The 12024-nt window shown below is 53.6% G+C and overlaps 2 protein-coding genes across 9 annotated transcripts in view; both read left to right on the top strand.

Moving 5' to 3' along the window:
• Positions 1-2160, top strand: part of CORO7 (coronin 7) — a 56380-nt gene extending 54220 nt beyond the window's left edge. Inside the window, exons 25-28 of the mRNA XM_033101280.1 lie at positions 119-254; positions 669-760; positions 1297-1383; positions 1497-2160. Coding sequence (XP_032957171.1) covers positions 119-254; positions 669-760; positions 1297-1383; positions 1497-1502 — 321 coding nt within the window. The 3' untranslated portion in view covers positions 1503-2160. The remainder of the gene's footprint in view (positions 1-118; positions 255-668; positions 761-1296; positions 1384-1496) is intronic.
• A 1528-nt stretch (positions 2161-3688) lies between these two features.
• The window catches only part of PAM16 (presequence translocase associated motor 16), a 48814-nt gene continuing 40478 nt past the window's right edge, over positions 3689-12024 (top strand). For 7 of the 8 annotated variants that reach the window (XR_004422504.1, XR_004422503.1, XR_004422502.1 and 4 more), the window contains exons 1-4: positions 3689-3845; positions 9842-9926; positions 10770-10906; positions 11295-11360. Coding sequence is in view for 5 of the 8 variants with exons in the window: in XM_033101289.1 (XP_032957180.1) it covers positions 3843-3845; positions 9842-9926; positions 10770-10906; positions 11295-11360 (291 nt within the window). In the remaining 3 variants the exon portion in view is untranslated. Of the gene's footprint in view, positions 3846-9841; positions 9927-10769; positions 10907-11294; positions 11361-11810; positions 11970-12024 lie in introns of those variants that run through there. The other variant, XM_033101290.1, reaches the window with a different exon arrangement.

Genomic DNA, 12024 nt, shown 5'->3' with positions numbered 1-12024 from the left:
TAAAACTCATGGAAATCCACACTGGGGCCTGGATCTTGCCATGCCCCCCCCAATGGATGCCAGTGTGCCCTGGGCTTCTGGTCAGTGCCTCAGGGCAGTTCCTTCTCCCTCCCTGCAGAAAGAGTTCTTCCAGGATGATGTGTTCCCAGACACGGCCGTGAGCTGGGAGCCAGTGCTCAGTGCCAGGGCCTGGCTGGGAGGGGCAGATGGGCAGCCCCGGCTTCTTAGCCTCCAGCCCCCTGGCATGACCCCAGGTAGGATGAGGGACAGGGGAAGGGTAGGAAGCAGGGGTGGGTGGGGGTTAGAGAAAAGGGCAGAAGGCCCAAGTCAGATGAGATGCTGAAACCTCTGGCACTCTCAAAGACGGGGTGGCTGCGTCTCCAGGCTCAATCTCTGAGCCACTAGAGCATAGGGCCCAGGGTCTGTGTTTCCATCACAAGTCCCCAACCCCAACTCACGCCTGCGCACGCTCACGCACTCATGTACTTACTCATGCACACAGCCTGGTGACCAGGGCAGGCCTTGTGAGCAGAAGGTTGACTAGTTATTAATACCACCTATAAGGTCTCTGCCGTGGAATCCCCTAGGTGGCCGGTTTCAAAGGGTTGGGCAAGGAGCCTCCAGGGAGGGGACTCTGATGCTTGAGGCTTGTCTCTGCCCTGCCCCAGTGAGCCAGGCCCCCCGTGAAGTCCCTGCCCGGCGGGCCCCATCCTCAGCACTCTACCTGGAAGAGAAGTCAGACCAACAAAAGAAGGAAGAGGTAGGCATGAAAGAGGGCTGGCTGTGGGGTGGGCATGGGATCCCCTTAGATGTGGTTGCCCTTCACTTCTCTAGTCTGACCCAGATTGGGACAGGAGCCAGTGTCTCATCCCTCTCAGTTGGAGAACTTGATGGAGAGACCTTCCAGAGCCCTGACGCTGACTGCTGCCACCCATGGGCTCGGGGCTTGGGAGCCAGGGAAGGGCAGAGCGAGGCCCCACCCTGGCCTGGCCCACCCCCACCAGAGCCAGAGGCTTTGGACCCAAGTGCATTTGGGACCCTGGTGCACACTTGAGCGTCTGAGGCAATGTGCGGAGACAGCTGCACTGTGATTTCAGTGCTGCGTGTCACAGTCGGTCTGTCTCTGGCTCCCTCGTCTCTGTAGAGGTGTGTTTTTCAATGAAAACCGTCAACTTTGTCAGGGCTCTAATGAAAATGGCTCTTTCACAACCTTGATGGGATTCAAACTGGGATCTGATGTTCTTGGGGTCAGAGGTCCTATTCCCTTCCCATCTCTTGTCGTGTCCACTCTCCCAGCTGCTGAATGCCATGGTGGCAAAGCTGGGGAACCGGGAGGACCCGCTCCCCCAGGACTCCTTCGAAGGTGTGGACGAAGACGAGTGGGTGAGTGGATGAGTGGGCCGCCCAGCATCCCATCCCTCCCCTACTCCTCCCTGCAGCCATCTCCCTTCCCATCTCCTCTCAACTCCCTCCCATTTCTTGGTTTATCTCCCCAGGACTAGCCTGCCCACCAGCCACCTCTGGCTTTACCTGCCGCTGCCACCTTCTCGAACCACCTAGTGCCCCTGCACACCTCATATCCTCCCTCAAACTGGAAGGCACCTCTTGGCCCTGACACACCTCATCCAAGATGCTCTGGCTTCCTTTTGGCTTTGGGCGCTTCCATGCCCTGTGAGCCCTGCTGCAACACTCGTGGACTGTCTGCACCTCTGCTTTCTCTGGAACCACCTGCTTCTCCTCCGCTGCCTGCTAGCATGTGGAGCCAGGGGCATGGGATGGGATAAGGGTGGAGGGTCAGTAGCATGGCCCTGGGCAGGCCCTGGGTCCCTGGCTCCTTACTCTGGCCTGGGCTGGTCCCAGCGTGGGCTGCCTTTGCCCAGCACCTTCAGTTATCACATGCCACCTCATCTTGCCTGCTGCCCCAATACCGGTCAACGGCCTGGGGGCTGGCCCCCTGCCAGGCTGTTTGGAGCAGCACCAGCCTCAGGGGCCTGGGACCAGTCATTCTGCTCCCCAGGCATGAAGCCAGGAGAAGGGGACATCACAGGCTGATGGCCCGATGAAGGGGCGGTGAGCCCTGCAGGGACTGGCTTGCACATGCCTGTGATATTTTCAGCAATTAAAGTTTTCTAAGCTGGCCACCTCTTGTATTGCTGTGGTCTCTGGGATGGCTGGGCGTGGAAGGGGACAGAAGTATAAGTGAGGGTGGTTCGGCCCTGGGTTCACCCTGGTCCCAGGTTCTGCTTTGTTTCTGAGGCCTTTTCAGCTGCATGCTCCTTGGAGTTCATTCATTCATCCAACACATAGGTACCCAGAAGTGCTCTGGGTGGTAGATACTGTAATGAACAGGAGAGACAAGGCCTCTCAAGGTGCTTATTATAGTCTTATTATGCAGCAGACCTTGTGTAAGTAAGCAAATAGTGTGGAGAGATCTGTAAACAAGATAAATTATGTGGAAGGAAGCAACTGGGATGCAGGGGGAAGCAATGTTCAGGGTCTGAGAAGGGGAGCATTTCAGCTGAGAGCTGAGATCTGAAAGCCGAGAAGCCACGGAGAGAGGCCTGAGACTGCTTCAGACGAAGGAGAGGACAGCCTGCGCGCTGAGGGAAGAAAGAATTTGGAGAGTTAGAGGAAAGGAAAGGACAGTGGTCCAGAACATAGCACAACGCATCGTAACTTTCATTCATTCAACAAACATTTGGTGAGTGCCTTCCATGTGCTGACATCCAAGAATGGAGAAAAGAGATAAAAGGAATCCATCAGGAATCCACATTCTAGTGGGAGAGAACAGATTATAAACAATAAACAAAAAAATAAAAGTACGATACAAGACGCACTTTTTGAAGTACGTATTGTACTTCAAAGGAAATAAGTAGAAGGAAAGTAGAAGGAAATAAGAACTTTGGGGGAAAAAATAGAAGGGATGATTAAGAATGGAGGTTTAAGCCAGACACAAAAGGCCACATATAATATGATTCCATTTGCATGAAACTTCCATAGAGTTTTCAAACTTCCATAGAAAAATCCATAGAGACAGAATGCAGATTAATGGTCGCCAGGGGTAGCAGGAAACGGGCAGTGACCGCTAATGGGTAGAGAGCTTTTTTGAGGGGTGATAAAAATATTCCGGAACTAGTGATGGTTGCACAACTCTTAATCCTGAAAAGCACTGACTTGTACACTTCGAAAGTATGAATTGTACGATGTGTGAATTATATCTCAATAAAGCCATTATATAAAAAACATTAAGTATGGAGGGCAAGTTGCAGCGCTGGTAGGGGTCAGGGTGGGCCTCACTGAGGTTACGTTTGAGCAAGAACTTGATGGAGGAGGGAGGGAAGGGAATGGGCCCTCGGTCCCGGTAGAAGGAACCTGAAATGAAGCCCTTGAAGTTTTCTATTTTCTTAAACATTTGTGAGAATTTGACATCCTTCTACTTATTATGTTGGTGAGGTGTTGTAGGTTTATTGCATATCGTTTAGTTCCACATATTTTGGCAAAATCAAAGGAAGAAATTGCGCCACATCTGAACGAACTACTCTGCTGCTCCTAGCGCACCAGGTTAAGCGCGAGGGCCACAGAGGGTCCTGGGACTGTCCATCATCCGCCAGGGGTTAGCAGCCGAGCGGGAGCCAGACGCAGGACCCGCCCTAACTCCGCCCATGCCGCCTACGTCACCAAAGACGTCCCGCCCCTCCAACGAGGCTTTGCGCATGCCCGGCGCGGTGTTGCACACGCGCTCTTCGTAGCCTCGGTTCACCTTTGACCCGCCGGCCGCCCTTGAGCCGGGGCCGCCGGACCAGGAAGCTGGAGCTCGCGCCCCCCAAGGCAGAGCAGCAGTCATGGTGAGGCCTGAGTCGGTGCTGCTGGAGGAAGGGGAGGCCGTTTCGGGGTTGGAGCAGGGGCGGCGAGCTCCGGCCGGACTGCGGGCGCCGCATGTTCCCTGCGTGCCCGGCGGGAAGCGGGGCCGGGGGCGTCTCACTCGGAGGGACGTAGGCAGACGCTGGCGATCTCGGGGCCTGGGAGAGCCGACGGGCTGGCAGGCATGGCGAGCCTGGCCGGCTAGAAGATACCCAGCAGATGCGGTCGCCGTGTGCGCGCCCATGTGCGATCAGCCAGACGTGGAGGCCAGCCCAGCCCCCGAGCCCCTGCTCCGTCCCGGAGCTAGTTGATGGTGTCGCCCTATTGTCGCCATTTGAAAGCTGGCGAAACGGGCTCCGAGAATGGCAGAACTGGCTGGGTCTTGAACCAGGCCCCACGACACCCAAAACTGAGCGTTTCTGCGGTACTTTTGGCACCTAGAGCCGGTCCACACACCTGGGCCACCTGGGGACCCTTTAAGAATGCACGGTCCTGAGCTCTACCTCCCGGAGTTTCTGTATATATAAGTTCCCCAAGTGATTGACGCACGTTTTGGGGAGTCATTTCTTAACTCGCAATGATAAAGATAACGTAAGATTTGCTAGTGCCATTCCCTGAACCGAGGCTTTATGTGGAGTCTCATTTAATTCTTATGAAGTCGGTGCTCTCACTGTCCCCATTTTACAGATAATGAACCTGAAGTTCTGAGAGTTTGACCCCTCCGGGGTCACTTGTCCTACAAGTGTCAGAGGCTGGTTTCAAGCCCAGCTTCTGTGCTGCGAGCCTCCACGTTTCCCTCCACATTATTCCTGCCTGGTGATAATCACTGCCATTTTTGCAGGTCCTTCGATGAGCCTCTCTGAACTGGGTCCTTCACACGCATTCTCGCATGTAACTCCGAGTTCCCCTTAAAGGCTGAGTAAACTGTGGCTCTGGGGAAGTTTATATTCTAAAGGAGAAGGCAGGCTGCTCTGTAAGTTAAGACAGTATGACGGTATATTAAGAAGAAAAGACAGTGCTATGGGAAGAACCTGGGAAGGTTTCCCTGGGGGGCAGGGGCAGTGAACTAAGTCTTGAAGGATGTTGGTTTTGACAGAATATCGACGAGGAGGAAGGATATTCAAGGTTAATGGGTATGGAGTTTTGGGGGGAGATGATGAAAATGTTCTGGAACTAGTGGTGATGTTTGCACAGTTCTGTAAGTATCCTAGAAAGCACTGAATTGTGTACTTCAGAAGAGTGATTAGTGTGGTGTTTGAGTTCAGAGCTGTAGAGATATCGGGTAAAGAAGTAAGCGAGCTGATCCAGGAGTAGATAGAGGTGAGAGGAGAAGAAACCAGAGAAGCCATTTGTAGCCAGACAGCTGGGGACTGAATTTTGCAGGCGGTGGTGGTGGAGAATTGTATTGTCAGGTATGACTAGACCCCTCCTTCAGCAGACAGAGTGGAAGACATTTGGAAACCCTGTCTGGGGGCCTAGAGATGATTACACTTTAGTTTGGCCACAGCAGAGCCGATGGCAACTTGGTTAAGTGTCACATTCATTCAGATATTTATCGGGCACCTGCTGCACCAACCACAGGCTGGGCCCACACATACCATGGCAAATATGACACTTGTGGTCCTGACCTCCCTCCTGCCTAGTTGTGATACTAGCAGCTGTTTGCAGGGGCCCTGCGTGAACAGAGCCGCCTTCCTTGCTCAGTGTGTCCTTGAGAAGTGGGTGAATCTCAGTGGCTGTCTCTGTCCACCAAACTGAGGGCCTGGAACTGTGCCTTGAAGGAAGCATTGCACTTCCGTCTGTCTGAATGTCAGGCTCCCTTGATGCTCTCAAGGTGGGATAAACCACATTCCTGAATACTCTGCAACCTTTCACGCTCCCTGTGGTCCTTTGCCCCAGCTGCAGGCCTTGGTCCTGCATTGGGCCACGTTGCTCCCTGGATGAGAAAGCATGTGTGCCATCCACAGTGGCTTCCAGGCTTGGAGTCCTGTGCCTCTGACCTCTGCTCTTTGACTGTCAGCTTGGCCTGAACTTGAACGCTGTGTCAGCCAGTTGCTCTGGCCCAGGCTCTTCAGGCCCAAGTGTCAGTCCATGGACTATAGGATGTTTAAGGGCTTTCTGGGGGAGACCTCGGCTGGTGGTTGTCTTCATCCCCTGTGGTAGCTGCAGGTGGCAGAGCTCTGCACCCCGTGAATCCACAGCTCTGAACATAGTTGACCCACAGCTGGTGCTCAGTGGGCATCTGGGTATTGAACAGGTGGATGAGAGGCTTGGCTGCACCCTTGATCTCTAGACTATTCAATACCAAGTAGGATCTGGTGCTGAAGGAAAGGCAGCTCTTGAGCTGCTCTGGACCTGCCATTGTCTGTCTGTCCACTTGGTCTTACCATGCGTTGACTCCTGAGAGCTTCACAGCCCTCCTGTGAAGAAGGTAGTATTCTCCCCATTTTGTAAATAAGAAAACTAAGGTTCAGAGAGCTTGAGTAATCTGCCAGGGTCACACAGCTCACAAGAAGCAAACCTGGAATTCCAGGTTATATCAGCCCAGTTCGAAAGCAGCATTCCCACTCTTTCGCACTGCTTCCCAGCTCCCTGGGAATGTGGCCAGCTTTTTGCATCCTTCTCCCCTGGGAAATCAGAGACTCTGTCAAATGAGTATTGGGAGAAGCTTTGTTACTCCATAGTGCCTGGCCATTGTCAAGTTTTGTGAAACAAAGAATAGTAATAAATGGAAACCAACAACTTGGGTACCTACTGTGTTATCAGGCTCTGTACCAGGCACTTTACAAACATTACCTCATTTAATCCCCATGGAAGCCCCATTGCTTTTTTTGTTTTTTGTTTTTAACTGTTTTTAAATTAGTTTCAGGTGTACAAAGCAACGTACTAGTTAGACATTTAAAACCTCATAAAGTGATAACCCACCCCCCAAGCTACTACCCGTCTGACCTCTTATATAGCTGTTACAGTACCATCCACTATCTTCCCTATGCTGTACTCCACATCCCGTGACTATATCTACCTATATATTCAATATTGTTCTACTTCAGCTTCAGGTGTTTAGCACATTGGTCCGGCATCTACAGTCGGTGACGTGATCCCCCTGATAAGTCCAGTGCCCATCTGGCACCTTACATGAGCTTTACAACACTGTTGATTATATTCCCCATACTGTATTAATTATCAATTTATGTTTCTTAATGCCTTCGCCTTTTTCACCCTGCCCCCAACCGCATTCCCATCTGTCACCCTGACAGATCTAGTACCTATCTGGCACCGTACATAGTTATTACAATATTACTGACTATATTCCTTATGCTGTACCCTACATCCCCATGACTACTGTATAACATCCAATTTGTTCTTCTTAATCTCTTCCCCTTTAAATAGCTCTCCCGATCTTTAATAGTCACACATCGGTGTGGGACGAGCCCGTTCCACGTCTCTGACCTTCCTACCAGTCGAGGTGGCTTCTTCTACAAGCCCTTAGTTGAAAGGCTTCAGTTCATCTTGATTTTAGGTGATTCTCAATAATGGGTGTTTTGTAGATTAGTTATAATTTTGATGTGGTTGTGAGAGAAGGTAAACAGGTTTACCTACTGCGCCATCTTGGTTGTTGAGGAAGCCTCATTGTTGGTAAGGAAACTGAGGCTTGGCGATAGAGAACTGGTCCAGGGCACACAGCTGGGATTTGCACACAAGTGATCCCAAAGCTTCCCTGTGAACCACCACAGTGCCTCCCCTGGGAGATGGCGCTCTCAGGAAGGAGCCTTGGTAGCCTCAATCGTCCGACCAGGCAGCTCCCTTGGCGGGCCAGGGTGGCCTCTGACACTTCGCAGGCCAGCCCAGCCTTCTCTGCAGCCATGGAAGCTCCGGCAGCTGGAACCATGGGGCCGTCATGCCACTTAGGTTTGAAGCCTGCAGGGGAGGGTTAGGGGAGCTGCCCGGTTACGGCCTCATTCTTAACTACAGTCACCTCATTGTTTAGCAACAGTCACCACCCTAGGCAGAGAAGTAAACTGCTGAGTACGAGGTCGCGGCAGAGGAAGTGTGGTCTGAGGCCTGAAGGTGTGCCAGGTTAAGGAAACCCTGTGGGCTCACGTAGTGTGGTCTGTCAGCCTTTGTCGCTCAGACAGCACCAGTAATCCATCGCAGAGCCTCCTGTCCCACTTGAGAGTGGCTTTAGGTGGCGTGGAGGGGTCAGGTGAGGCTTCCCAATCAGCAGCGTTTCCATTATTTGTCTTTTCACCTGCAAGGCAGCTGGCTGCAGCCCTGCCCCTCCGTTTGATCACAGGAGTCTTCACTGAGCTTTGCTTTCTGGTGTGAAATGTGGGGCTTATGAAATTTCCACCCCCTTGTGAAATCCAAACCCTCTTTCATTTATTAATTCCCGCTAATAGCCCAGAATCATGTCCTGCCCCATCCATTAGTGAAGGGCAGGTTCGTTGGAGGCCAAACAAGACCAGTTCTGGGGTCTGGATTCCACTGGAATCTGAACAAGCCCTTCTCTGGCCTCTGGGTTGAGTCTTTGCTTCTTGACATGTTGCTCTGTCGCCCTCCCTGCAAAGCCCAGGATCCTGTGTGAGGTGGGCAGCCTCGGGATGCCAGGGCTGCCAGCACTGCACTGGCTTTGAGCTCCCTGCCCGCTTTTCCCTGAGCACTAGCTGTGTGTCTCCAGGCTGGTCACTAAACCCCTCTGTGCCTGTGTCTTGAGTTGTTGGAATTAAATGGCACAATAAATAGAATGTGTTTGGCATGGTGCCTGGCACCCAGCTCAGTCAATACTTGTTGACTGATAGGAAATCTCATGACAGAGAAGTACGAAGAAGAACAAGGGAAAATCACTTGGATGTGCCCCGCGAGCAGTGTTGAGCTGCGGTGAGCGTTCTCCCAGGTCTGCACACGCACGTTGGTACCATTTCACACACACGGTCACTTTCACATGTGCTGGCTGTCTGTGACCTCCCCCCACAGTTAACTCTGCACATTTGCCCATCTCGGCCGCCTGCCTGGTCCCTTAACTACAGGTCAGCTGGGCTCCTGGCTGTTCCCGGAACATCCGTATACTTTCTCCCAGGTTTGGCTCCCTCTGTTCCCTCAGGAAATCTCAACAGTCCCATCATAACCCGCCCTGCAAATCCCGGCCTAGTAGAAATACTATCGTTTCGCAGCATCTCCACCTCATTCCTGGGTCTCCCTCCATTGCTTCTCCTCACCTCCGGTCACGGTTAATGAGACTCCCTGCTTGCTTCCCTGGTGCCCTGAACCACGCACTGCGGCTGTGGAGGATTTCCCTGCTAGGCCAGTGGGTGCAGGAGCTCGGAAGGCCGGGCTGGTATATCTTTGTAATCCAAGTGCTGCCTGTCGGTCAGTGAGTGAGTGAGCCGGTGGAGGAACGAGTGACCTATCCCGCTCTCTCACCACTTGGTCCTTGGTGCATTTGTCTAAAAATCCATCTCGTGGGCTTCCACTCCTGGAAGGTGGAGACTGTTTTGCTATTTTGTTGTGTTGAATGGGACGCACTTGAATAGCGTTGGGAGAATTAGAATGGCTCTGTTTCCCCACCAGTAGAATGAAGGTTGCAACAGCTGATCTGAGAAGCACACCAAGTGCCCTGGTTGGCCTCGGGTGGCAAAGTGAGTGGTAAGGCTGGAGCCAGCCCTTGGTTCTGGCTCTCGGGCCATGGAATGATTCCTGAGGCCAGTGACCTCTATGCCCTGTAGCCACTTTGCCTTGGCTCCCATCTGCCTCTGGGAACTCTGGCAGGATGACCCTAACCTGCTGTTCCATGAGCACCTGAAGCCCCCCCAAAGCAGCTTTTCTTTAGAGTTACTTTGGAGGAAGTGGCCTGTGGCTGCTGCTCTGTACTTCATTACATCAGTTCTCCGGAGGCCTTACATCTCAGCAGCCGTTTCCAGGGTCCCATCTCTGGGGGCCCTGAGAATACAGCCTGCTAACCAGCTGCCTGCTTTACCCACAGGCCAAGTACCTGGCCCAGATCATTGTGATGGGGGCACAGGTGGTGGGCAGGGCCTTCGCCCGGGCCCTGCGGCAGGAGTTTGCAGGTAAGCTCTGCCCGTCTCCCCCTCAGCTGGGAGCTCCTGCCCAGGTCACATTTTCCCCATAGCTATGGGTCCCTCACACGGGGCTAGTTGTGAATATAGGGACTGTCTGGGGGCTGGAGTTCTGGCAGCTTGGGTGGCCTGGGACACTTCCCATGGTGAGGTGGGAGTGGTGGGGGGGTTGACGTGACCATCCAGGCAGGAGTTGGCAAACTGGCCCACCTGGCCATTTGTTTTTGTAGATAAAGTTTTATTGGAACATAGCCACACCCTCTGGCTGCTTTCAAGGCAGAGTCTAGTAATTACCGCACAGACTAATTGGCCTGAAAGCCTAAAATATTTAGTCTGTGACCCTTTAAGAAAAAGTGTACTGGCTTCTGAGTCTAGGGTCACTGAAAGGAGAGAGGTCACCTGAGGCAGCCTGCTTTGGTGGCCTAGGTAACCAGGGGGCAGCTGGGTCTTGACAGAACTATTGCTGTCCCCACTATCCACAGCTTTCCTCTGCCTCCCTCAGTAGCCTGAAGCTTCCCATCTTGGCTATGTGCCCAGATGAGTGGGTGGGTGGGAGAAGAGGGACAAGGACATCTCGTGGTCCAGGCTGGAGACAGGACTACAGGATTGGTGACCAGACCCTGCCTTCCAGTGGGGCAAATCTGTCCTTGCTTCACTAGCCCCCGCCCCCCCCCCAAAAAAGAAACCACTCCTGGAGAAGAGATGACCTCTAGCCACCTCTGTCCCTGCATGTCTTTTCTCCCATGCCACCTGGCAGGGGTGAGCCACCCACATGGACGGCCCAAGAGAGCTCTGGGCTGCTGCGGCTAAGCACTAATTCACGTGTCCACACAGCCAGCCGGGCAGCAGCTGACGCCCGGGGACGCGCTGGACACCAGTCTGCAGCCGCCTCCAACCTCTCTGGCCTCAGCCTCCAGGAGGCACAGCAGATTCTCAATGTCTCCAAGCTGAGCCCTGAGGAGATCCAGAAGGTGAGGCCACCAGGCTGGTGCTGAGACAAGCAGACCAGAAGTGGGAGGGGGCGTGGGGGGAGGCCAGCAGGTCGGGGCAGGGGTGGAGGCTCTGGCCGCAACCAGCTAGGACTCCGACTGGTAGGAACATTGTCCCTTGTTACTTTTTAGGCCCAAGGCAGGCAGTGGCAGAGGCATAGAGCGGTTGGTGGTAGCAGCTGAGCCCCTCCCTCCGTGGATACCTGTTCACCTCACTGCCCCTTAGCAATTGCGATAGCTTCCTGTGTTGCTTTTCAGGCATGTAGGGCAGAGGGGTTGAGCCCTTTTGCTTTCCTTTGTCATCTCCTAGCTTCCCCTGCCTTTGTAACCCAGAGACTACACACCTCTCACCGTCTCCCCTCCTCTGCAGAACTACGAACATCTGTTCAAGGTGAATGATAAATCTGTGGGCGGCTCCTTCTACCTGCAGTCAAAGGTGAGTGGTCTTTGGTGCTGGGAGTGGGGCAGGCCACTTTCCCGCTAGTTCAGAGCTTGGCAGGTAGAAAGGTGTGCGGGCCTTTCCCTGGTCCCCCAATTTAGGGAGGTCCCCCTAAACTGCCACTCCTTCTGGCTGCCTTAGCTGTCGGGCTGTCAGCCTGGGCCCTGCGTCACCCTGGACAGAGGCCCTCCCAGCAGCCATGGCTTTGAGGAAACAGGACCACTAGCTGGTGGATTGCTAGAAGCAGCTCTCAGCTCCCAGATTTCAGTCCAAGTGTGACCTGGGCTTTGTCTCCCTGGAGAGCAGGCCCCCAGGCCACCCCTTCTACCCCAGGCGTTAGACCTGCCCACAGCTCTCCAGGGACTCAGAGCTGGAACTGGACATGGGAAGGGAAGAGGCTGTCCTGCGCAGGTCACCTTGCCTAGCTGTTTGTAACTCCCTTCCCAGGTGGTCCGAGCGAAGGAGCGCCTTGAGGAAGAGCTCAGAATCCAGGCCCAGGACAGAGAGAAAGAGCAGAGGCCTCAGACGTGACCGCTGGGCTCCTCCCACCCCACCCTGCCCCCCACCTCTAATTTATAGCTCAGTAATAAATGTCTTTTCCGCGTTTTTCAATTGTGCACATCCAGATTCCAGAAGGCAAACTGCTCTTCCTGCCAGCTGT

The sequence above is a fragment of the Rhinolophus ferrumequinum genome (genome assembly GCF_004115265.2).
Source record: "Rhinolophus ferrumequinum isolate MPI-CBG mRhiFer1 chromosome 15 unlocalized genomic scaffold, mRhiFer1_v1.p scaffold_54_arrow_ctg1_1, whole genome shotgun sequence".
Lineage (NCBI taxonomy): Eukaryota > Metazoa > Chordata > Mammalia > Chiroptera > Rhinolophidae > Rhinolophus > Rhinolophus ferrumequinum.
This window is presented reverse-complemented; position numbering and strand designations above follow the sequence as displayed.